We start from the raw sequence: 26,862 nt of genomic DNA on the forward strand, positions 1-26,862 counted from the left end.
TAACCATCACTTGTAAATTTTATAACACTAGTCCGTTTTAGTCTTCACTGAATAAACTCCAATAAACTTGTGTGTTCACTGCAATTTATTCATAACTTAATTAGGAACACTATTATTTCATACACACGTAGCATATTTAATCAAATATTACTTTTATTGAGGGTTTTTTTTTATAGTGATTAATATAATAGGTAAGTTACTTCTAATTTCATCGTTAGGACCGAACGGATCCGAAAACTTACTCATACCTGAAATTCACCGTTTATTATAAGAATAACGAAATAAAATAAACACAGATTAACATAAGATAAATTATATGAAAAATTAAATAATGCAAATATTAATCACAATATACATGTTAATTATTATGGTCCAATAGTAAAAGAACCAGACAATATTTTATAAATATGTACAACAATTAAAATAAAAATATATTATATTTATTACATTCAACTACTATACTTAAGTCTTTAAATAACCTTTTATCAATATATTCTCCATCTAAGACCTAAGATCGAAAACCAAACACAGAAAATTAGAAATTGAAGAAAAGGACATCTTAATTAAAGAAAATTTATTATCTCAGTCTCTGTACAATAATAACACTGATGAATATTTAGATCATTCATATAAAACTAATTAATTATGCTTGTGTTTGCAATATTATGTTATATATTGAGATAGAGTTATGTTATTAAGTATCAATTACATTCGTATTTAAATTACATTTTTTTTTTTTTTAGATTCTGTACAATTTAAAACAACTTTTAGTGTTAAGTTGGATTGTTTTTCATAGCCTTAATCGACCTTGACTAATTGTGAAGACAGTCATATTGAAAAAAAAAAATAACGTTTATAAAATAGTTATTAAAAATATTATTTTGATAATTAATTAGATACAAATTATTTATTAGTAATATAAATTATTTTAAATATTAATAATACTTTAATTTTTAAAATAATATTTAATTAAATTAGTATGATGATTAATTGTTTTTTATTTAAAAAAATATTTTCTATTTATTTATTTTAAGGGTGAATCATCGATTCACGGATTTTTTTAAGAAGGAGTGCAGTTTTATTTAAAAATTATGTAAATGAGTATTTCTTAAAAAATCACAATATTATATAATATTTGTTAAAAAACAAGATTTCATGATAAAAAAAATATCATACTTTCAATGTTGAATATTATAACTAATTTTAAATTGTATTATTTTAATAAATTTGAAGTCGAAATATTTATTTTATTAGAAAAAATGAATTAAAGTGAAATGGATATACATTATTATTATTTTTTATTTTTTATTTATCAGCAAAATGGATATACATAACTTCTAAAATCATCAATGACTAACAGATATCAATGTCTTCTACTCAATGATATGTAAACAATTTTGTTGATTATCATATTTTATATTCTCTTTCTGTGGATACAAACTGAAAATAACTAAAATCAAAATCCATTTCATGATACTGATACTGATAACGACTTTTCAGTATTTTCATTTGAATAAACAGGAAGACAATTATAAATAAAGTTTATTATTTTTTATTTCTCATTGGTATGATAATAAAAAAAATCACAAGTGGATATTGAGGAAGATTTGAGAATGAGATTTGTATTAGGGTAATGATGGGGCATGCAACTACGTCAAGTGTATTTAATAAATAAGGCTATTTTTTTTTCTTTTTTGGCCTTGTTAAAGAAATAGTTACATTTGTTTTCTAAATTTACTATTTTTTAATTTTTTAAATGTTATTTATAAAAAATGAAAACAATAAATTAAGATAAAACCAAAATGTCTATAACTTAGGGAATTTTTCTTATTGATACCTCACACATTATGGGATGAATTACGTAAAATTTATTAAAAAATGGATTTGTCCTCCATTTAGTGCGAGAGATTTTTTTTTGTCATTTATAAATTTGTGTGTCGACAGTAATAATCGTTTATATTATATTAACTGTGCAATTTTAGATTTGATCGACAAAGACGGAAAAAAAAAGACCAAAGCTGTAACATCCCGGAAAATCACATCTAACTGTTACAATACTGATTCTACACATTTCTATACACATTTGAAGTTTTTCAAAACATTCCTAATACATGATTAGGATTTGTAGAAATACAAATATTTACATATCCACAACTCAAAATAAAACTCTGAAACCTCTAAGGCTCTCCTGCACATGTATGGTCATCTGCTCGTGTACATAGTACAGTCACCGCAGTTTAAACACAGCAAGAAAAACAAGGGTAAGCTAGTGAAAATAGAATTTTATAATATACACAATTAAATCAAAAGAGAAAACCAAATTACATGATCAATTTATCAAATTATTCAATTTTCTTCAAATCTCAACAATAAACAATCACATAGATCTCACATGGATCTACACATCCAGAACATTCAACAAACAACATTTTCCGGAATACCCGTATTAAGTAAGTCCTACCAGAGACTAACACCTGATCCAAAGATTACCAGCGAATCCAACAGAAAGGATCAGGGTAAGTTCAATACAACCCAAGCCGTGCATCTCATATGTCACGGTGTGCATGAACTCCCCCATCAGCTTCTCACCACCTGATATCTTAGTCTATGTGACTTAGATCATCAGTGAAGCTCGGAGATCTTTGTTACCACATAGGCATCAATACTTAATACACAACAAACATCAGTCCATACATTATCCCAAATGTATGAATTCAATTTCATACCATTTCGTCATACAATATCATTCAAAAAGTGATCCACAATATTCAAAAGTTTATTTGACATAAGAAAAAATAACACTTTAATACTAAATCATCAAAATATAATATTTTTAAATTTAAATAATATACAAACAAACAACCCAATATATAAACACACAACATCTCTGCAAGAAAAATTGAATATTGGAACCACGTCCCTTCCGCATTCAGATCTTCTATCCTAGGGTGCTATTAAAAATTAAATTTAACTTCCCTTACCTCAATTGCTTGCTTTCCAAGCAACTTTTAAAATTTTATTCCCCACCGTTTGGATAAGCTTCAAGATTTACGGGCCTAATGCAAATTATCCAAACAGAACAAAAATTCAGTATATAATATAATAAGTTGAGAGGATTAAACTTCTCAACTGACCCCACCAAGATTGATGACTAAATCCTAAGGAAAAACAGAGAACAGAGGATATTTAGAGTAAAAATGAACTTACTCTGTTTGAAAAATTGATCGGGTAGAAATGTTTCTTAACTCCTCAGCTACAGCGTGGTATGATAAGATTCTAAAATATATGAAGATTGGGAGAGAAATTAAAAGAGAGGGAGAGAAGAGAATATGGAGAGAGAGAGTGAAAGAAGAAAAATCAAAGAAAAATGGTACTGTAGTAGAAAGAATGTTTCTGTTGGCTTTTTAAAAAAAGGCACGCTGTTACAAAAGCTACTTGACTCCTACGGTAAAAAAATATAAAGAAATTATAAATAATTATTAGAAAGTAAATTTTAAGTTAACTCAACTTTATAGATTAATTTATAAAGTAAAATTTATTCTTATTTCTATAATATAAAATATAATCTCAAATGTGAATATTTAATAAAAATTAAAAGATTTTTTTTCTTCTCTTCTATTTCATAATTTATTGTGAATTGAGAAAATATACAGTAAATAATAATTGAATTTGGTATGATATATGGAAAGTGCTTTCCATTGATGAACTTATTCTTTGCATGTGCTACACTTTTGAACAAAGTACCACTCCACAATAATCATCTTTGTCTTTACCACACAATCCTATCTCCTTTTTTCTTTCATTTAACTTTGTTTGTCAAAATATACACTTTTTATGCCATGGAATCCACCTTTCAACAACTTTTTTGATAGTGATTCAGTAAAATGAAGAACACACATTTGCTTGTTACTTCACATAAGCTTTATAATTAAACGAAAAATAAAATTCAAGGATAGTTGCGAAGCCATCATTATGTGAGCAATTAAGAATTTTCCAATTTGTTTTTCCCTTTTGAAAAAACTATTCTTAAGATTTGTTTTGTTTTGTAATCAAACAAACTTGTACTTTAACTTTGTAAAAAAAAAGAAGAAACAATAGTATATTCAAAATAACTCTCCCTTGGTATTGTTTTTTTCCAGTCTTACTCAATCATAAAATAAATAAAACTTGATTAATTTTTTTATCAACAATTAAATTATTAATGTGTTTTTGTTATAAAGGACTTCCATTAATTTTAAAATAGTATCTCCCTTGTTTTTCTTTTTTCCTTATTATCGAGGATTTTTCACTTTATATTTTACATTTCTTAAAATATGTCGGATTAGTAATGATATGTAATTTATTTTCTAATATTAAAATAATTGTAACTAATCATTCTAAAATGTCACCCATAAATTACGGTACGATTAATAAGTTTATCTAATAGTCGTTTCTCATCGTCTCACATCCAAGACGATTTACAGTCTTCCAACCTTAAACCAAAAAGTACGAAAAGACTTAAATAAAAACATATCACTATTAGCCATGGACGTGTAACCGTCCTACGTCCATAACGGTTCTGTTATATATATACACTAAGATTTAGAACATTGAAAAAAAATAAAACAATATATATTTTAGACATAACATAAACTCATGAGTATTTGGTGGTATAAATAGTTGGCAAGAACAAAAACTTTTCTTCATACTTAGAAAATAACATGGAATATATGGTGATGAATTCAAATCTACATTTAATTGGGAGAAGATGAAAACAAGTGCACATTTAGTTGTTAGTTGAAATTTACTAGTGGAGAACCAAAATTCAAATGAAAGCATGAATAAAAGTCTGACAAAATTACATAAACTAAGATAATGGCATTTATACCCATGTAGCTAGCTAGAAGGTAGCTATGAAATTGAATGCTGCTTATTTAATTCACTTATTTTGCATTAAGAGCGGGAAAATGTTATTAAGAGGTTAAACAATCTCTTGGCATAGTAAAAGTTAAAGAGATATAACCAATTGTACACAGTCACGGACCTCTTATAATTGTCATAAAATCTAAGTTAAATGGATATTCAATATTTTGTTATTTAAAAGTTACAATTATTAATAATTTATTTTTCATTTGTTTTAAATATTTTATTTTTTATATATAAAATCTACTGCATTCTTTCTAAATTTACCAAGTTGTTTGTATAAGGTAAAATGTAGTATAGTATAGAATATGATTTATAAATACTAATAAAGTTTATGTAATTTTTTTGAAATTAGGATTATTTGTGATCTAATTAAGCATTTTGCCATAACAATAATATTATCGAGTTGTTTACATTGATACATGTGGAACTATTTGATGATTTATGTAAACTCTTAAATATGGTGGTTATGTTAGATTAAATTTTGTATTTTTATTAATTTGGTTATGATGGAAGAATTATATATTATGATCATGTATAAACAGAATAGTATACAAATAATACAAATTTTAATTAAAAATATCTATTTTGATTTAATTGGAATAAAAGTTTGGATTTTTTTTGTTTATCTTATTATTAAGAAAGTGAAATTTATGTTTAATTTAATTTTATAAAATCAGTTACTATACTTTCTGTGAGAAGTTTTAATGTTCAATCTACAATTTGAAAGAGTGAGAGAATAAATCAAATTTTTATATTTTGGAAGTCTTGCAACATGAATGCTTAAATATAAGTTAGTTGAATGATCAAGAAAAATAGTCTAACACTTTTGTTAACATAAATGCTTAAATATAAGTTTGTTGAATGATCAAACAAGAAAAATACTCTAACACTTTTGTTAACATAAATGCTTAAATATAAGTTAGTTGATCAAACAAGAAAAATAGTCTAACACTTTTGTTAACATAAATGCTTAAATATAAGTTAGTTGAATGATCAAACAAGAAAAATAGTATAACACTTTTGTTTAGATTAGAGGGTGTGGAGATAGTTTAATGTTAAAAATAATTTTTTCAATTAATAGAATTAAAGAATATAAAATATTTATAATTATGTAATTTAATTATATAATTATGTAATATAAAATCTGTTTGAAGAAAGTAGTTTTGAGTTAGATTTTTTTTGGTAACCCTATTCTATATTGTGTCAATGGTTTCAATTTTTAAAATTTATCATATGAGATTGATTTTTAGGGTTTGAACTTGTTGAAGAATAAAAACTAAAGGGTTCTTTAGAGACTAAATCAAAATTTATTAATTTAGAGAAATTATAACAACATATTTAAGTATAAATTTTGATGATATAAAATAAACATTTATTTATCCTGTACTGCGATTTCAAATATTAGTTAAATCTTGATGAAGTAGGATAACCAAAGTCTAAGTTCATATGGTTGTTGAAGAAAGCAATAATTTTTGAGTGAGTAATTTTGATCCACATGGTTGTCATCACCCCGTGTTTTGTTAATCAACTTCCACGCTTCTCAAAGAGAAAAAACCGCCCACCTCTGACGACAACTGTGATAGGTGTCTCCCACTACCATCCATATGCCAACACTGTTTTCTCTATGCTTCCTCCCTGTGCAGTGAGTGCCATTTCCATTATTTCTATAACCCCATTGTCCGTTGGATCCAAAGTTACCAACTTTTGTTGATATCATCTCATAAAGTCACTATTTTTTGCTTCCCTTTTGAGGTATCTGCCCCACCCTCTCTCTCTATCCTCCTTCACTCGAAGGGTGTAGCTGTCCCTTTGTTTTGATCTATTCCTTCACTTCACCATCTATTTGGTTGAATAAAAAAAATCTTGCTGCAAAAAAAGGTGTGTTTGATCTTGGTTAACTTGCATACTTTATAGTTTGGACCCCTTTTCAAGTTTTCATATTTTTGAACTTAAAATAATAATAAAACTGCTCTTCAAGTAATGGGGTTTAGTTTTCTTGAATCCCTTTTCATTGGATATGCTTTTCTTTTGCTGCTGTTCTATCTTTTTACCTTAGAGACCAAGTGGGGTATAACTCCAAAAACTAAACCTTTATTGGGTCGGGTGTTGGTTCTTGTCTAATTCTGCAGGTGGAGCTTGAGCTGGGGAGCTCAACATGTCTTCGGCATTGGTTCATTTGTTGGGTGTTCTGTGGGTATGTTGGTGGTTGGCATCAACTGGAGAGGCTCAAATAGAGTATCTGAGGTACAAAGATCCAAAACAACCAGTTGCAACTCGGATTAAGGACTTGATGAGTCGAATTACTTTGGAGGAGAAGATTGGTCAAATGGTTCAGATTGATAGGAGTGTTGCCAATGCTAAGGTTATGAAAACCAGCTTCATTGGTAAGGATAACTGAGAACTCGTAGCTTCTTTTTTCTCTTTTCAGTTGATAGTGTTTGAGTTAAATATGTAATTTCATGTCTAGGAGCGAATTTTCTGTGCAGTTATCTTTCTTTGTTTAGCAGCTTTTTTATTTAGAAAAAGAGGGTAAAATAATCATACATGTGATTGTCTGGTATCTCCCTTAAAAGAAACGGACTGCATATAGAATACTGAGAAAAATCAGCATTTATAGGAAACTAACTACTTTTAACCTAACTTACAGTTTTTTGCTGTGTTTTTCCTTTTAATTTGCATTGCATTTGATTGTTTGCAGGTCTGACTAATTTTTCAAACAGGTTTCAGTCGTGATGAGTCTCCTGTTATTCAATGTTTGTTTGACATTGCTTCTCATATTGCTATTCACTTATGAAGAAGGATTTCTTCCGTGTAGTTATGCCTTGCAAATATAATTCGTTTTCATTGATAATTGCGTGTGTCCCAGGACATCAATTTTTTTGGGTAGAAGATATTTTGGGGGTAGGGGATGATACCTCTTTCCAAGGGAAGGAAAGTAGTTGGGTTCAAAGAGAACTTATGAAAGACTTACATTACATTTACTTTACCCCATGGAGAGACAAGTGTAGCTCAAAACCTATGATCTCTCAAAATTTAAAATTTGTCATACTACTTGAACAGCACCAACTCCTAAGGGTTTCCTTTAGATAGTTTGAATCCCTACTGAGGTGCTGATTACCTTGTCAGCATATTCTTCACTGCATTCACTATCACTACATTTAATGCACTAAATATGAAGAGTAGAGCTTAGAGCACTGGAAAGGAATCCTTAAGAAAGTGGGAAAGTTTCAATATTCGTGCTATTTCTTTCCTTGGCTTCAATTTGAGTTTCCTTTTCTCTCAATCTGTTACAAACATCTTTGTATTTGCTCATTTGAATATGTTACTAATTCCTTACGAATCTATAGGTTTTTTTTTATCTTCTTAGTTTTATAATCTCATAAGATCTTAATTAGCTAAAATTAGGAAGCTGAAAGAAGCCATGAATGAGTAATTGATAAAAATTTAATTAAGAATAGGAAATTAAAGTAGATCACGACATCATTAAGAAGCATTATCAATTAACTGGTTATTTTAATTGTGTGCAGGGAGTGTATTGAGTGGTGGTGGTAGCGAGCCCCTTCCAAAGGCTACCGCCGAAGATTGGGTTAATATGATAAATGAATTTCAGAAAGGAGCTTTGGAGAGTAGATTGGGTATACCAATGATATATGGTATTGATGCTGTTCATGGACACAATAATGTCTACAATGCCACCATATTTCCCCATAATGTTGGGCTTGGATGTACCAGGCAAGTTTGACATTTATTATCATTTATTTTGTTGGTATGGGTCATATGAACAAGATTTGATAAATAATAGACCTTTCATATCTAATTTGATAATTTACATAGTCACCTGAACCATTTCACCTGCAGTATACTTGGGTGAGAAGCGAGTGGTTATAAGAAACATGTCTTCAATTCTGTAGGTTTAAAACATAGTTTGTTCCATTCTAATAATCTTTGATGAACAGGGATCCAGATCTGGCACAAAGGATTGGTGCTGCTACTGCTCTTGAAGTCAGAGCTACAGGGATTCCTTATGTTTTTGCTCCATGCATAGCGGTAAATATGAAAGAGTATAATGATAAGCTTTTAGAAAATTTCTTATTAAACAGGTTTGAGGTTGTCAGATGTCTACCTTTTTCTTTTATAACTTTACTGATTACTCCTGAAACATTCATTATAGGTTTGTAGAGATCCAAGATGGGGTCGGTGTTATGAAAGCTATAGTGAAGATGCCAAAATTGTGCAAGAAATGACAGAGATTATATCTGGTCTACAAGGAAGTATCCCTGTCAATTCCAGAAAGGGATTTCCATATGTTGGTGGCAAGTATGTAATTAATTATTTTAGAGCATTTTTTGAAATAAGATTGCATTTCATTATTTTTTTCAGAATTTTTTTGGACTCATTTTCAATAATTTACACCAGAGGAAGTGATGTATGGCTTTTTATGCCCAATCTACTGTTTTTTTTGCCCAGAAAGATGATATAATTTACATAAAATTCGTGGATCTTTAGTGATTTTAGTAGATCTAAACTTTAATCTAGTTTATAATTTGAAGGATTCTTATGCATTTTTAACTAAGTGTGAAAAAAAGATGCTATTCCTCTGAATCAGCAAGTTGTTGATATGATGTATGCTTGTGATTCATATTATCTTGGTAACTATTACATATTATTTTATTTGGATATACAGTCTGTTTACTGTCTTACCATATCATAATTTGACTTAGGAGAATTCACTTCAAACAAACAGCAGTCCATTTAGTGATACTAGTCAATTAATTATTATTATCATCAACCAATATTATTAAGCTGCAATCCAAATGAATAAAAAGGTCTACATGATGGACTTGTACTTATTTTTATCTCTATCCCTTATTAGGCTTATGAATTTCTTGTAGGACAAAGGTAGCAGCTTGTGCTAAACACTTTGTTGGAGATGGTGGTACAGCGAAGGGAGTAAATGAGAACAACACATTGATTGATTGGCATGGATTGTTAAGCATTCACATGCCTGCCTATTCTGATTCCATTATTAAGGGGGTCTCTACTGTCATGGTTTCTTACTCCAGTTGGAATGGTGCAAAGATGCATGCAAATCGTGATCTAGTTACTGGCTTCCTCAAGAATACCCTTAAGTTTAAGGTTTGTCTTGTTTGTATTTTTTCTCTTTCATAATAAATGTTCAGGTAAAGTTGTTCTACGCAATGGGAGCAACTACCAAATGCTTTTACAGTAATGCTTCTCACTTGCTTGACTATCATATTATCTTGTCTGTCTAATAAGAAAAACAGACCCAGGCATGGGTGGAACACTGCACAAGATGATTTTAACATGGCAGCACAAGAAAATTGTATAGAGGTTTGAGTCATATGACATGGCATAGGCTTAGATGTAAAATTATATAGGACAGAAATTTGAATGTAAACATGAAAAACAGCCAATATATGAAAACCATCTGTGGTATATCATCACTGTACCCCACCACCACTAGAAAAAAAAGCTGAAGAGGGAGATAGTCTATCCTCACTTTTCTGTAGTCATTGTTGTGTCCACACTTACTACTAATTCACGACCTAAGGAAATAACTAACATACTTTGTTTAGCACCTTGCCACTTTTCCAACTGAGAGTATATCTTACATTTATTTTCACAATTCCATAATATTTGTTCTGTACATTTTGTACTTAATTGATTAAGGCATTCCATGTCGATCATCATTAATTTATGTGTTTTTCTTTTATGAGTCAATGTCATTCGATTTTTAATTCAAATATTAGTCATTTCCCTCAACATTTGACTGGTGTTTGATATTTCTGTCACATGCTGATTGCTCTCTAACTTGCTAATTGTTACTGCCGGATAGGGTTATTGTTTAAGGAGAGGTTTGCAAATAAAGATTTTCTGAAATCCTTCTTCAAAGAAACTCACTTTGGATATCCTTGAAATCAATATTTGCACTATTATGTTTAATGTTATCCGTTACTGAATCTACTATAAAATCTGTTGTGTCAGTCTTGAGAAATCCATGTAAACTTTTGATAATGTTGTTTGAGCCATATTATCAAGAATAGTGTACTGTACAGCCTGATGTTCTATTACTGTACAGCCTGTCTTTATGCTATTGTCAGATCCTGATTTAAGCAACATGGTTCATATTCTGGATGCTAACAACAAATTTGTGTATTTATTTATCAGGGATTTGTCATCTCAGATTGGCAAGGTATTGATAGAATCACAGCACCACCGGATTCAAATTACACATACTCTGTGCAGGCTTCCATTGAAGCTGGTGTTGATATGGTTAGTTGCTCTTTATGCTGAAATTACCTTCAGGACTGGAGTGAATAAAATTTGTGCTCAAGAGTAGCTCATGAAACCACGTAATGTGAGCTCAAATAAAGTATTATAGAACTCAGCCTTTCTTTTTGTTACCAATCATCGCAGGTCATGGTCCCATACAAATATGATGAGTTCATTCAGGATCTTACACTCTTGGTCAAGAGCAATATCATTCCGATGGAGCGTATTGATGATGCTGTGGAGAGAATTTTGCTTGTAAAGTTCACCATGGGTCTTTTTGAGAACCCTCTAGCTGATACCAGCTTAGTCAATGAACTTGGAAGCCAGGTGAGTCATTCAAACCATTTATTTCAATCATAATAATATAGAACAACATCCTCTTTCCTTTGATGGAAAAAAAAAAAATTCATGAAATTGTCTTCCCTGATAACGTCTCAGATGATGGTTATATTCGAAACACAACAGGCGATATCTAGAACATGAACCATGTGGAATATAATCTTCCTTGCTTCCAAACCCACCTGACCATATCCTATTGGTGTGAATTAAACATCTCCTATTTGGGATTGATTCTTGTTGTTCAACCCATCATAGATGATCCAGCTTCCTAATAGATTCAGTTGATAACACTTTTAAGAAAAAGATGAAAATCTTGAAAACTGACTTTTATTAAGAAACTAAACAGAATGTATTTACATTCTTTGTTAATTCTTAATCTTACAGCATGATTGGGACTTAGACATCCCATAATACCCAAGTCCATATCACAACAATGAACTTATCTGATGCCTGCTCTGATTTTGATGAACAAAACTATTATATATGTTTTTAATGGCAGTTATCGTTGACTGTAATTTATCTGAGCATAATTGAGACGCTGAGAGTCATGATTGTTGTTTCACTAGGAACACAGGGACCTAGCAAGGGAAGCTGTCAGAAAATCTCTCGTGCTGCTTAAGAATGGGAAAAATGAAAGCACTCCACTTCTGCCTCTTCCTAAGAAAGTCCCAAAAATTCTAGTTGCTGGTAGCCATGCTGATAATTTGGGCTACCAATGTGGAGGGTGGACAATCAAATGGCAAGGATTCAGTGGCAACAGTGACACAAGAGGTAAGTGACTCTCTGGTATTCATGACAAGCTGAGGTCTAGGTCCATGGAAGCATGAGATTCTGAGCACTAAATGTTGTGACTTTTTGTACTTTGACGAGTGAGACTTGTTAATGAGCATTATTTGAAGTTATCCAAAATATTATAATTTGTGAAGCAATGCAAGGGAACTATCCACTGTCATAAATATTCACCAAGCTTGTGATGCATATTTTTGAATAACTAACAATAGTGGGTAGTTTGCATGCATGTCAAAGGAGGAGACTAATATTTTTTTCCTTGGACAGGAACAACTATTCTCAGTGCCATAAAATCAACAGTTGATCCAAGCACAGAAGTAGTCTTTCGTGACAACCCTGACAACGAGTTTGTTAAATCCAATAACTTTGAATATGCCGTTGTTGTTGTTGGTGAACCTCCTTATGCCGAGACTGCTGGGGACAGCCTGGCACTCACAATGATGGAATCTGGCCCAAATGTCATCAACAATGTCTGTGGGACGGTTAGGTGTGTGGTTGTCATCATCTCTGGCAGACCTATTGTTATTGAACCATACGTTTCTACCATAGATGCATTGGTGGCCGCATGGTTACCAGGCACCGAAGGCCAAGGTGTGACAGATGTCCTTTTTGGTGACTATGGTTTCACGGGTAAGCTTGCGAGGACATGGTTCAAATCTGTCGATCAACTCCCAATGAATGTTGGGGATCCTCACTATGATCCTCTTTATCCTTTTGGTTTTGGACTAACAACCGAATCTGTTAAGGACCTGGTAGCAAGGTAATTTTCATTTAAACCATGAAGGCTTTATATTTTACTCAAGCATTAGACTTGTTTGAGAAGAAAATGAGAAGCTAAAATGACTTGAACTTTTTCCATAAACCAAAATCAATGCATGCCCTTCAGCTTTTGGAGAAGTAAGATGAAAAAACTTTTGTAAGTTAAGTGCACTAGGGAAGAGAGGACCTGGATTCATTTTATCTTCTTATTTTCTTGTCCCCTAAATACTTATAGAAAAGGTTATTCAAACAAGACCTTGACCAATGCAGTAGTGAGCAACAACTTTTCATTTCACAAGATTTTCTCCTGTTTACTGATGGAGCCACCATTGTGCAGGTCAACTTCAGCCGCTATTAGTGTAAGGGCTTGTATATTTACTATCATGGTGACACTATTCATCAGCTTATATTTAACTGGTATGTTGGTGATTGTGACTTTATACATAATGAAGTTGATTTTTTGTTTTCAACATCTCAGTGTGTAAATACTTATGTTTGATTGTTCACTCTGACAGGTTAAGCAGAATTCATGGGAGGTTATTGGAGCAGGCGGCTAGAGAACTAACTTATGTAATTCATTGTATTTGAGACATTATTATTGTTCTAGAACTAGTAATTTGAGCACATTCTTTTTCACAATTTAAAACTTTGTTGGAAGGAATATCAGACAAATAAGGTATGAGATCTACTAGGCGTTAAAGAAGGTATTTAAGAGTACTTAGATTTTGATTTGTGTTGGGAAAAGTGGGAAGTGGTTTCACCCCTGTTGCCTCCTCTACTTCTACCTTTGACCTTAAAACTTCAATTTCATGTCTGTATATAAGCCCAGATGCAGAAGAATTATTAGGAAATTAATGTTCTTTAAGATTGCTACTACTTTTTCCTGTGTGCACTGTTTCTCTTGCTCTAAGTACTTTTGAAATAAGCTTAGACTTAAGCTTTTTACATTATTGTCATCATGTTCTTCAATAAAATTATATGTAAATTATTTTAATTTAAATTTTGCAAGTCACTTTCCATGTAAATTATTTATTATTATTCAAAACAGCATTCCTGTATCATCACTTAAATGGAGAACATGAAGTATCAGGAACGTGTCATATAAAAAAGTTTCAAATTCACTTATCTCAATTAAATATATATTTTTAAAAGGTTATTCTTAATTTAAATAATTTTTTATTATAGTTCAGTTAATGCATATTAAAAAAGCAACATTATTTCAGAAAAAAAATGTTTCAAATAGTTGTATATGTATTGTTGATTTTAGACTGAAAAAACCTTTTAAATGCAATCATTTTGCAGTGGAGTATTACTTAAAAGAAGTTCATTCCGGGTACCTTTATATTGGAAGGTTTTACAAGAGATCTGGCAATGGCTTCATTTTTCACTAATTTTCTTTTTCTTTTTTTTTCAACCAAATGTTTTTTTTAAACTTTTACTCCTTTCTCATCTACTCTCACTCTACTATTAAATTGAACTTAAACATGGTGGAAAGATGATCTAGCTAGATATGTCAAAATAAGTTTAAACTATTGAGTCAATTCGCTCACCACTCGTTCGAGTTGAATTGAAAAATATATTATTTTTTAAAATGTATATCAAATTGAATTTAATTCACTTAATCCATAGGATAAACGAGTTCGAGTCGAATTAAAAATAGATTGAAATTAAAGATAAATTGATCCGTGATCCATAACAATAATCTTTTTTTTTATAATTGTTTACTACTTCTAATTATGTAGATTGATAATTTGATCTTTTAAATATAAGAATACTGTCCAATAATATTTGAATGAATTAGATATTTAATTTATTTGTCCAATTATATAGGTTAACTTTTTAATTTTAATTTAGTATCTTTATAATAATGTTTGGAAAAATAGGTGAAGATTTTGATTATATTGCTATAAATAGACGAGTTGAGTAAAAAATAATAGGGTGCAGGAAGAAATTGCCATTTCCAGATCATCTCTCACTGGTTTCGTAATGGACTTTCTAAAAAGTACTTTCCTTTTATTCCAAAAAAAATATTTTGAAGCAAATGAAAAAACAATCCCAACAAATATTATATGTAGGAAGTTGAACTCCTAAATAAATAAACATTGCACCCCACATTTTATCACAAAAGAACATTGCACTCTGGCTCCAGGAAGTGCCATATAAATACGTCCCTTCTACTTTTACACATTGAATCTCTTCTTGCAAATGCAGTGCCAGAATTTGGCTCAAGCAGACTACAGAAAATTCTATTCAAATGTTTCTCTCTTTAACATTTGAGCTATTGAACATTAACATGATAACTAATTGATCTCTCTTGAGCACCTAAATAGCCTGTTTTTACTGCTCATAGCCGTAAAACAACGTGTGCTTAGTGATAAAACGAAAAGAACAACCCAAGGCCACTTTATAGAAGCTGATATCCTTCCTCTAATTCATACTTTAATTCATACTTTCAACATCTTTGCAAAACGTACCACTTTAAAGACTAGAGTAGATTCAAGTCAAAGGATTCCCTAAAGTCGCTAATATTTAGAAAAAATGCTGAGCAACTCATAATATTTAGAAAAAATAATACATAAATAAATTGTGATATAATAAAAAACAAACAAAACATAATATTAACAGACATAAAAACTAACTGGAAATGAAAAGGAAATTTACGAAGTAAACTATGATTTGTTTTAAAAAATGAGAAACTCATAATGTTACAATGACCTTCTTCCTAGTACACTGCTAAAATTCAATGTGTTCTTGCAGCTCGAGTTCAAGGCCCGAACAGAAAAGAGAGTGAAAAAAAAAAAACATGTATCAATGTGTGGTAAAGAACTAAGAATTGCAGATATATTCAAATTATTAAAAAATAATCGGGGCAAGTACATGTGGACAAATAGCTAATTTACAAAATTAATATGATATTTGAAATTATCCAGTTGAAGTTCAATTCACACCTTGCTTTGTCCTATGCACTCACCAGGAACACACTTTATTAGCCTCCGACAGAAATCTGCATCCTTCCTGTGAACTCACAAATAAGCACTCCCGAACAGCATGAGAAAAGGAATTACTTTCCATATTTTGAAGTGCTTGAACTTTTACCTCCATCTCATTGCCCAGTGTTCACAACCAGAGTGGCAACGCTAATATTTTGCCCAAGTTGGATGCCTGCACGCATGGGCTCTCCACTCCAGTTTTAGCATCCTTTCTCTGGCAAGCATCCATGGTGAGAAGGTGAGACAATATTAACCTGCAAAGAGAAAAAAAAGGTTTGTGGAACATCAGAGACAGATTCAAAGATGTCAAGTGTAAGATTTCTGATTAATTCCAAATCTTTACATTCTGAACAAAGTCAGACAACAGGAGTATAAGTAGTTAGCAGAAATAGCCAACTGTCAAATTAAAATAAAGAATGAGAACATAGAGGGAGCTATGAAGTGCTGATTCAAGGAAGGAGATGCTAATGAATAGTTATCTGCAGACAAAGTAGTAACACTGACACAAATTCATGCCAATAGTTCAAGTATGACAAAAAATACATGATAAATCTTTCGAAACTCATTTTATGTAAACTTTAGAAACACCTTGTATCATGATAATCTCTCACAGGGTCATCAACTCTCCTAAAAGTTAAACTAATAAGTGAAACTACATGAACGGCTTCCATATTCCTACACTGCCTTGGGCAAGACACACTTGGCTTGCTAAGAGGACAATGGCCATACCTCCTTTTATTTTATGCTGAAATTCAACTTTATTTAAATGAATGAGGTGGTTAGGATCCAGCTCTTGATCTTCAGCTACAAAGTTTCCGATATCAAGTCAAGGAACTCTACTAAAAGCTTAAGTACATCAATGGTTTTTATTTTTATATATGCAACAGCCATCATTCTTCACACATTTTAATATTTACACTTCATGTTAGAAGGTGAGAAAACCAGAAAGGAAAAGCACAAGAACAAAAGAAAAGGGACAAAGTGGTTTACCACCCGAAGATCAGGTATAATAGGTTAACACTGCTTGTGCAGGTAAGGGAAGGGAATCAAGAAACTAAATGAAAAACCTATATCTCATACTCTCAATGAGTTCAAAATATCCTGAAAGATCCTATTCAAAGACCATACATACAAAACCTTTTGTTACATCTGTGCTGCATTCCTCCTTCCATCATTTTCTTCCACCTTATCTATGTGGTCCTGGTCATCCTGGTTTGAGCCAACTCGCAAATGCGGTTGTCCTGTAACACTTTCATTGCTCCTTAGTAAGGAAAGTTGGTCCATAGCAATAGAGTTCCTTTTGTAATTCCACACAAGCATTGAAATATAATCTTGAGGTGTAACAAGACCTTGTTCAGTGATGCAACTCCGTTGCTCCTCCAAAGTCTTTGGATCTTCCAGTTTTATGTATTCTAGCAACAACTTTTCATGGTCAGGCCTCCAGTCACTAGGGAATAGGGAGTAATCTGTCTCCGGTACAAGAGACATCCTTGTATAATGGAGACCATCGATTGATTCGGCAAGGCCCATTCTTAACAAATTCTGGTACTCAGGAGACTGGCCTTTTTTCTCCTTCAATGGACGGCTCAAGTTACGAGCACCTATCTTGTACACTTTTGCCCGCGAACGAAGCTTGTATTTTGCAGCATACAACTTAGCAAGGGAGCCTCTTATGATATAAGAACAGAAGTTCACAATCTTCTTCCTATTGTCAGCATACCTGTACCACTCAACCATGGTTGACAAAAACTTGTTCATTTGAGCATTGGTATGCGCCTGCGTGGCATGAAACATCCTAAAACAAGGCTGAGGATCTGGATCCTTGTCCCCCTTGAGAAAGCTTAACTTCCTAAACTGCTTAATACACTGTTTCAAGCTGGCCGTCACTGACAACAGCGTCCCCACACCCTTCTCACTTATGATCTTGCCACCAGTTGCAGTGTACCTAAGAGTTGGATACACAACCCTTCTACACAGCACATGGTCCAAAAACATTATCCCTTTTGTTATATGCTCTATAGGAAGACTCTCATTATCAAGCTTGAGCATAAACCTCTGATCACAAAACTCAATCAACTGCTTCCTCAATGCAGCTGCATCCGCCCTAGGCCCTCTAACACCAATCAAGATATGCCCTCCATACCGAACGAAATCCATCTTCCTGGTCTTATCCGGCCCACTCGTGGGCACAAACTCCGGCCATGAAGTGTTCCCCTGCTCCTCTTCAGGATTATTCCATATAACATCACTCTTGGAAGGAACGTAGAACTCCTTAATCTTCCCCTCCATCCACCTATCCAACTCATCCAAACAAACATTGGCCAAAAGTGGACTAAGCACACCACAATGACCCCAATTGGGAACCAAATTTGCCTCCTCCGGCGCAAACCCAAAAAAGGTATCCAACCAATAAGGATCAGGCTTAGGCTCATCCTCGGCCAACACCCTCTTCTTCTGATACTTCCTCTTCTTCTTCTTCTCTTTTTTCTCCAGAGTAGTAACAACCACCGGCGTAACCAGCGCGTCTTTTATCAAATCAACAATCAACTTATCCCTAACATCCCTCATAACAGCATTGACCACCATCCCCACTTTCATCCCATCCAACAAAACACTAAAATCACCCTTTATATACCACAAATAACCAGCAAAGCTCCTTCTGATGACCCTTAAAACAGTGTGGGGTGTTCTGCCTGGTCTGAAAGCGTAGGACTTAGGGGAAAAGCGAGGCTCGTAGATTGGTTCGAGGACCATCAATAGAACCTCCTGAACGATCTTGTCCTGGAAGGGCGAGGGCTGCGTTGTGGTGAGGATGGTTTTGATCTTGCGCTTGGAAAGGGAATCGTAGTCGGTTTTATCTCGGGGGGATTTGAGAAAGAACTTGAGTCTGGCGCCCCACTTGAATTTTCCGTCGAGGACGGCGTTGCGGAGGGCGAGGAGGTCCTGGAGGGTGGAAGTGGAGAGGGAGGAGCGGGGGGTGTAGGAGCCGGTGTCGTCGGTAGCGACCTTCTGGTAGGCGAGGACCCAGAGGTCGAAGCGGCGAAGGAGGGGGGAGATGGAGGTGACGGCGCGGTCGGGGTGGCGGAAGTTGTCGATCCACATCTGGCAGCAAAGAGAGACGCCGTCGTCTCTGGAGTGGGTGGAGGAGGAGAAGGGGCGAGGGGAGGAATGAGGAGGGTGCAGGATAGGGAATAATGAAATTGGTCGCAGGGGATTGGTGGGATTGGAGAGGAGGAGGTGGCGGAGACGGTGGGAGAAGAGGGGGAGACGGCGACGCATTTGGGAGTTGTGTTGTCAGAGCATGGGGCGTTGATGGAGTGAGGGAGGGAACCAAAACAAAACCCACCAAAAACCCTTCTGCTACTCTCCTCTCTTCCTTCTTACATCTTTCTTCAAAATATGAACCATTCTTTCTACCACTCACACATTCCAATTTAAGTTTTTATTATTATTGTTATTACTCCAAATAATTTAACAAGCCAAAAAATAAATCTGTAATATTTAAAATTTTAACGTGACAATGAAATTAAAATATAACAAATATTTGTTTCTTGTTGAAATTTCAAATCTCAACTTTAGACATGAAGTATAGTATAAAACTAGATGAAATGCAATATAATCATTATATTTTTGTGTTACATATACTCTCTGGAGTCCTAAATAAAGCTTAGAAACTTATAAGTTACCAAGAGAGTGTCTTGTACCACTACTGAAAAAAAAGAAAACAAACTTACCAAAAGATAAACTCTAATGTTTTGTTTAGATAGATAATGAAAAAGTAACAAAAGAATCATTTTTAATTAAAAAGCAACCACAATTTAATTTTACTAGAATAACAACATACATCAACCATATACTAAATACTAATAATTAATCTAATTAAAAATTTAAATTAATAAGTGAATTCAATAATAATTGATTAAGATAAATTTAATATAATTCAAATTGTGCTTGCATCTATGATGTTATGTTATATATGAATTCTTCAGTAAACTTCTCACCACTTGATATTATTCATTATTTAAACCAAATTACAATTAATTAAATATATAAAATAATCATCATTTTAAATTTGTAATAAACATTCACATATAATTCATTTAAAAAATAAAATAATAAAAATAATAATATTTTTTTTAGTTTAAACGAAAATTAGCTACTTTAGTGAAAAAAAATTCAGATAAAATTTTGACCAAATAAAAAATTGAGTTGCAATCTTATTTTTTTTTAATAAAAATTGGCTCATTTAAGTGAAAATCTTGACATATCAAGTGAGTTGTAATCTTATTTTTGTTTGAAAAAAAATCATTTATATAAGAAAAAATATTATAAAATTAACCTCATGGGATATAATAATTTTATTTTCAAAATTTTACTCAAAACCAATTTAATTAATACAACTCTAAAATGTTATACAACAATAATTCCTTAAGTCAAAACTCAAATAATACTCAATACAAAATACAATTATTGCATAGAAGCAAAAATATTGTGACCAAGTCACATTCACATTTATATAATCTATCATAAGATTTAATGAAAAAACATAAATAGTTTTTCTTGGTAAAAATTTCTTTCGGAGAAACTTCAAATTCAAACAATAAAACTATTCAAAATTTTATGTAACTAAATCAAAATATTTAAACATATCTAAAATTAAGTATAAGCTTAATTAAGTTGAGATTGTCGCTTTTTTTTCAACAACCCTACAAAGACTAATGATAAATTCATAAAAAAATAAAGAGCCTTTAAAAAAAATAAAAGTTTACTAAATTTGAAAATATGATTTATTACAGATATCATTAAGTCGACAATTTTGTAAAGTGAAATCAAAATTTAAAAGAAATAAAGACTAGAAGAATAAATTTAGAGAAATAGCAGAGACTTTTTTTTAAGACAAAACAATGAAAAAACGATGTGGTTTTACATATATTACTTTTAAAAAGTATTTATAAAATAATTATATTGATAAAAACTCTAACAAGAGGGTTGTTGTATTCGTAGGAATTTGTGTGGTACCAAATTGTTTTACAATAATATTTAGCTTGATCATAAAGATTCTGCGCAGGCATATTCACAAATATTATTTTTTATTTAAATGTTGGTTTTGATTCAAATAAAGGAATCAGAATCCAAGTTGCCATGGACAACAACTCTTCTGATTGAAAATCACTAAACTTAAATCTCATTCATAACTTATTCATGTTCATTCTCATCTATTCTTGTTAATGTATCAATAAATGTCATCAGTAACTAACACTTTTATTAATTAAAAAATAATTTTGTGAAGTAGTTTTCAGAACAAATAAAATATACTTTAGGTGAATGAATTTACCTAGGAAATTAAATTTTATGAGAAAATATTTCTATTTAAAGTTTTCTATTTCTTTTATTCATAACTTATTGAGCATTTTTTCTCCATATTTAAGAGTTTCACCCTTTTCCATCATTTTCTCTAAATAATAAAAAAATGCTTAGAAAATTAGCTCATGCAGTAGGCTTCCTTATTTGAAATTTCTTGAGTGAAAAATAAAATGTGTTTATGGATCAATCCACACAACTTCCTATTTTATGAAATGAAATATGTATTTGTACTTAGTTACTTACACAGCCTAATAAATTGGCAGCTTCAATACAAGATAAAAACATACAATAAAATGTATTACTCTAAGAAGTAAAATACACACAATATTACAACTAAACTCGTTTAAAAACAATTTTTGTAATGTCGAGAGAACACATGCTTCATAGTCTTCCCTTAAGTATTTGAAACTTATGGTATGTTTGAATAAATTTATTTATAAATACATATAACAAAAAGTGAAATGAAGTTATCTGCAAACTAAAATAATTTTGTATAGATATATTATTCTGTACAAAAAATAATGTATATTCTTTTAAATATTTTGTAAAACTTATGCATAAGTTAATTTTACATTAGAATTTCATTTTCTTTCATTATTTTATTGTAAATATACTTATTCTAACATACTTATTAATCACGTCTAAATATTAATCATGGATTATATTATCAAAATAAATATCTACATATCTTAAAACAAAATATTCAAGCAAAATATCAAAATGTATTAGTGGAGTTCTATTACTCGAAACATCACTATTTTCATACAAAAACACGTTTATCACACTAAATAAAATAAATACAATACAAATAATAAGATAATTATTTATTTTTAATTTTTTTAATATAAATGTAATTTTAAACCAGAACCATTAATTAATCAATTCTCATACCTTTCTTTTTTCAAATCAATAAATATTTATAATAATTCATAATTTATATTTTTTATGTTAGACTTTTAGTGACCAACATACATAGATAGTTAACTATACTTCCGGACAACTTGTGCATTGATTCAGACTTAAATTTTTGCATTTGTCATACAATCTCACTGTGAACATCATGTGAACCTCCTTCAACTTTCATCACTTGAATAACTTAATTTATGTAATTTCATTATATCAATAAAGTCATGATACTTCCTTTTAGACAAATCATTAGCCAATACACGTTATAACAATTTCAACATGATATATTATTTCCTAAAAATACTATATATTGATCACAATTTCATATTTCATAATTCACATTATTCGAAATCAAACTAATAAATTACACTTAGAAATTCAATCAAACCTAAATTCATACAAAATGCATAACTAAAAGATTTCCAACAAAACATATAATTAAAATTCACATAAAATTTAATTAAAAACATTAAACAATAATAAAACAAAAAGTCACAAACAAATCTTAAATTTTGAAGTTTTTTTTTGCTTGAGTGAAAATCATCCCAATAACACCCCATTTTTTACATTGTTTTTGCTTGAGTGAAAGTTTTATCATTTGAGCGATGGGTCTCGCCTGAGCGAGATTCCCTCTCACTTGAGCAAAAACGGACTCGAAAGTACTCCATTTTTGTTCGAGCGAGATGTCCAGGAAAAAAGGTTCTTAGCAAATGATATTTGCAATGTTTTTCACTAAAAAAATACATACTCATCAATCTTTATATCATCAAGTGATTCATAATACAATTTAATTCATGCTACCATTCAACACTTTCATTCTCGTATAAAATACATTCAATAACTAATTCAGATTAAACTCAACACATACCATACAAATTTAACAAATTCAACTATTTCACATTTAATTTTAAACAATACATTGTCTTACTAAAAAAAAAAATCCTACAAGAATATTTGAAATTGGTGATTTCACCCCCACATCCATATATTTTTAACCCAAGGTTTTATTGAAAATTAAAACTTTTTTTTTTGAGAAAAAAGTAGATGTGCCCACAAATAGCTCAAATCCTACAAAGTCCAATGGTAGTTTAACTTACATCACAAAGTCCTAATCAAAGATCTAATTATATCACTATGACTTTGAACTAACATAAACTAATCCTGAAACTATAAACATCACATGTAAAACCTATACCAAAGATAATTTAACAAGTTCAAAACTGGCTAAAAGGAATAATGAACAAAAATAAGTTTACTATGTAAAAAACTCTGATCGAACCGTTTTTTGTATTCACAATCAGGAATTTAATAACAAAATCCGATTATCAGTCTAGTGATTAGGGATTCAAAATGTTAAGGAGAAAGAAGATAAAAGAAAAAGTAAGTTTAGAGAAATAATATTTTTTAAATGAAATCTGAATAACTATTTTCTTTATCTATATACTCTTTTCATGATAAAATATTAATTTATTATTTAAAATATATCACTTTTATTCTAAAATTATTTTCTAGTCCTTACTCTTATTAAAAAAAAATCTTAATGAACTTGTTGTCATGTATTTTTACAATTTATAAAAAAAAAAAAAGAACTACTTTAATTTCTCCCTGAAAATTGTTATCGTGTGGGCGTGTTACAACACGTGAATAAATACTTACACGCAAAAATAAAAAAATTAAAAAAAAAAATGTAAGCTGACGAAAATGTTGCACGAGTAAAACGAGGGCATTAATATAATATAAAAGAATAGAAACAATTATTAAAATTAAAATGGATAATTACCATAGATCGTCATAGAAGTTTAAGAAAGAACCAACATCCTTGTTCCACATAAAAAGTAAACCATATTGCATTATTAAACAAAAAAATATAGAATAAGGTATAAAATTCGAAATGACATTGACAGAAGTATAAGGTTGAGGTAAAAGGTTATAACGTGTGCAGTTTCTCCAAACAAAAAAAAAAACAGAGACATAATGTATATAATATATATGGGATAAATTGAGGGGTAACGAAATTCTTTTGGCGGCACCCATAAAAATCCCCTTTCTCATATAACGAGATTTAACGTGAGAGTTTTTTTTTTAGTTTATTTAAAAAATAATTAACCTTTTCATATAAAATTAATAAATAAGTTTATATTATTAGTAAAACTTATTATGATAAATTTGTTTTTAATTAGTGTTAATTTTGTATACAATTTACTCGTATATTTCTAACCTACCTTTTGTTCATTTAAATGAAAAGAGTTTTTATGTTTCCTTTTTTATTTATTGAAAAAACATACTTTTTACCTTTTCTTTGTTTTTCCTTCGTACTTTATCATCTACTCTTTACCAACGTACACCTCTATTATAAAATACATATTAAAGAAAATAAAATCTTATTAGACTAGTTTGATATTTTTTAAAGTAGTTTTTAGTATCTAAGTTTTATTATAACCAATTTATAATTTATTACTGTTCTGATAGAAAATGAACTGAAATAATTAGAACTAAATGTCGAGTTACTTAGATATGATAAAAAATGGAACTGTGATTCACTTAAGAATTTAGAGGAGAAATATAATAATAGTTAATTTAATGTATAAGATTGAGTTAATATTTTTAGAAAATAAAACTATATTTATATATTTTTGAGTACATCAAGCTATTTTATAAGGTAATTTTCAAAATATTGAGTTGATTAGTCGCTTATAAAATATTTAGCTAATTTATGTGGAAAAAAATAAAATTTAAGTGAATTTGAGTTTTTCGAATTTGTATATAGTTTGATCAAATAATTTCGAGTTAAAATTATATTCTCAATGTTTTTAGTTTTGGTAGTTCAGAAGTCCTGAAGCTTGAAAACTCAATTTTAAGATCGAATTTTATTTGGAACTTTTGTTGTGGTCATATTTTTGTTTAAACTTAAAAATATGTCATATTTTCATGATTAACTTTAGGTTGAACTCTCCGATTATTCATAAAGTTCGATGTGCAAAGTCTATAGGTCAAACTTCACAACCCTTCATTTGGTTTAAAAAGTTGAGCTTAATGTAATTATAACATTACGAGAAACGGATCAAATTCCTATAAACATCAATGAGAAACATTAATGAGAGATATTTACATCTAATGATGGTTTTTAATAACTTTAAAACGTTACGTCACTTAGGTGGTTGATATTTAACCTAAGTTGTCATGTTGGCTTAGGACAACATGTTGTCATAAAACGACGTGACGCTCAAAACAACGTTTTGTGCTTTTGAGGCCTCCTCGAGTCAGGGAAATTAAAGCGTCTTTGAACGCTTATTTAAATTCAGTATTATTATTTTCGTGCACATTTCCTTCTTAGTTTAATTGTTGCTTGTGCGAACATTTCATCTTGATGGGCTTGCACATTGTCTTGGTGTTGAATTCATAAAAAGTTCCATATCCTTTTCAAACTTGTGTTGTAGATGACATATTGAAAGTTGGTTTCATTCCTCTAAAGGATAATAATCTCCATATGGGTTTTGAGAGTTTCGAGGGAATATGGATTCATCTCGCGACATGATGATATTGATGTGTTAGGTTGACTTTAGTAAAAGTTGTGGTCCGAGTATAGTTTCACTCGAGTCTCGTGATGACGTCAAATGTTCTTATTGAGGATGAGCTAAAATCATCTAAGGTAGATGTCCAAATTGTTGATATGATACGATGCATGTGTAAATGGTCGTCAAGTTTTGTAAATGAAAAAAATGAACAGTGATATACTTGCAAACGATTTTTCAACAATGCTCAATTTAATAAATGCTCTTATTATGACTAGGTGAATATAATAATATTTAGATGAATATATGAGATTGAGTTAATACTTATTCAATAATATAATTATATTTTTGAGTTTAGTAAAATATTCAATATATGATAATTACGAAATTTAGATTGATTGATTGATTTTGTAACATAAAAAAAGGAATGTTAAGTAAATTCGAATCGTTTAAATTTACAACTAATTTAACCTAAGTATCCCAAGTAACTATTATGTTCTTAATAGGTTAGATAGTACAATTATGATATAACTATAAAACATTAATAAAAGCAAAAAAATCAATTGCTTTCAGTGAAACATCCTCTAGTTCAACAAGAATAAAATAAACACATTCTTAAATTAAATCATTTGTTCAATTAATCACTTCGTCAGCATGACAATTAAATACACTAGAGGATATTTTTTAGTCATTCGGTCAATTTTATGGAACCTAATTGATGTGCATTGAATTTTTTATGCCATATTTTGATAAGTGAAACACTTATTTGTAAATCACTATACAAATATTATACGTATGAAATTAAAAAGAAGTTCCGATAACTAGACACCTTTCTTAATCATTTTCTCAGTTAATCATTTAGTCAACATAACAATTAAATACACACTAGAGTATATTTTTTAATCATTTGGTCAATTTTATGGACACTGATGAATGTGTATTGCATTTTTTTATGCCATATTTCGACAAGCAAAGCATTAATTTGTATGTCTTGTTTTAAAATA

At 30.6% G+C, this 26,862-nt stretch overlaps 2 protein-coding genes across 5 annotated transcripts; one reads left to right on the forward strand and one right to left on the reverse strand.

Annotated features, from left to right (window-relative positions):
- The first annotated feature begins 6,279 nt into the window (after positions 1 to 6,279).
- LOC137832029 (uncharacterized) lies at positions 6,280 to 13,962 on the forward strand. Of its 3 annotated transcripts, none has more exons than XM_068639994.2 (12): positions 6,280 to 6,783; positions 7,035 to 7,289; positions 8,433 to 8,637; positions 8,862 to 8,952; positions 9,077 to 9,222; positions 9,798 to 10,041; positions 11,095 to 11,199; positions 11,344 to 11,526; positions 12,105 to 12,309; positions 12,595 to 13,087; positions 13,424 to 13,503; positions 13,602 to 13,962. In XM_068639994.2, the coding sequence occupies exons 2-12, from the start codon at positions 7,061 to 7,063 to the stop codon at positions 13,604 to 13,606; spliced, it is 1,986 nt and encodes a 661-aa protein (XP_068496095.2). In that variant the 5' UTR covers positions 6,280 to 6,783; positions 7,035 to 7,060; the 3' UTR covers positions 13,607 to 13,962. The 3 variants fall into 3 exon arrangements, with proteins under 3 accessions (XP_068496095.2, XP_068496096.2, XP_090159413.1); XM_068639995.2 differs by having other exon boundaries at positions 6,362 to 6,657; XM_090303287.1 differs by having other exon boundaries at positions 6,421 to 6,547.
- Positions 13,963 to 15,907: 1,945 nt separating this feature from the next.
- Positions 15,908 to 19,498, reverse strand: LOC137832030 (Intron maturase, type II family protein). 2 transcript variants are annotated; one of them, XR_011084504.2, is made up of 3 exons: positions 17,214 to 19,495; positions 16,183 to 16,330; positions 15,908 to 16,101 (listed from the first exon to the last, which is right to left on the reverse strand). XR_011084504.2 is itself a non-coding variant. In XM_068639996.2 (2 exons), the coding sequence occupies exon 1, from the start codon at positions 19,353 to 19,355 to the stop codon at positions 17,220 to 17,222; it is 2,136 nt and encodes a 711-aa protein (XP_068496097.2). In that variant the 5' UTR covers positions 19,356 to 19,498; the 3' UTR covers positions 15,908 to 16,330; positions 17,214 to 17,219. The 2 variants fall into 2 exon arrangements, 1 of the variants encoding a protein (XP_068496097.2); XM_068639996.2 differs by having other exon boundaries at positions 15,908 to 16,330; positions 17,214 to 19,498.
- Between the last annotated feature and the right edge of the window lie 7,364 nt (positions 19,499 to 26,862).

Source organism: Phaseolus vulgaris, chromosome 6 (genome assembly GCF_051622355.1).
Source record: "Phaseolus vulgaris cultivar YP4 chromosome 6, ASM5162235v1, whole genome shotgun sequence".
Classification (NCBI taxonomy): Eukaryota; Viridiplantae; Streptophyta; class Magnoliopsida; order Fabales; family Fabaceae; genus Phaseolus; species Phaseolus vulgaris.

Bases quoted from the DNA above. Each gene is read 5' to 3' on its own strand.
- LOC137832029 (XM_068639994.2), top strand. From the start codon at position 7,061: ATGTCTTCGGCATTGGTTCATTTGTTGGGTGTTCTGTGGGTATGTTGG. The intron at 8,638-8,861 runs GCAAGTTTGACA...TTTGATGAACAG, and splicing joins GTTGGGCTTGGATGTACCAG to GGATCCAGATCTGGCACAAA. The intron at 9,223-9,797 runs GTATGTAATTAA...AATTTCTTGTAG, and splicing joins TTTCCATATGTTGGTGGCAA to GACAAAGGTAGCAGCTTGTG.
- LOC137832030 (XM_068639996.2), bottom strand. From the start codon at position 19,355: ATGCGTCGCCGTCTCCCCCTCTTCTCCCACCGTCTCCGCCACCTCCTC.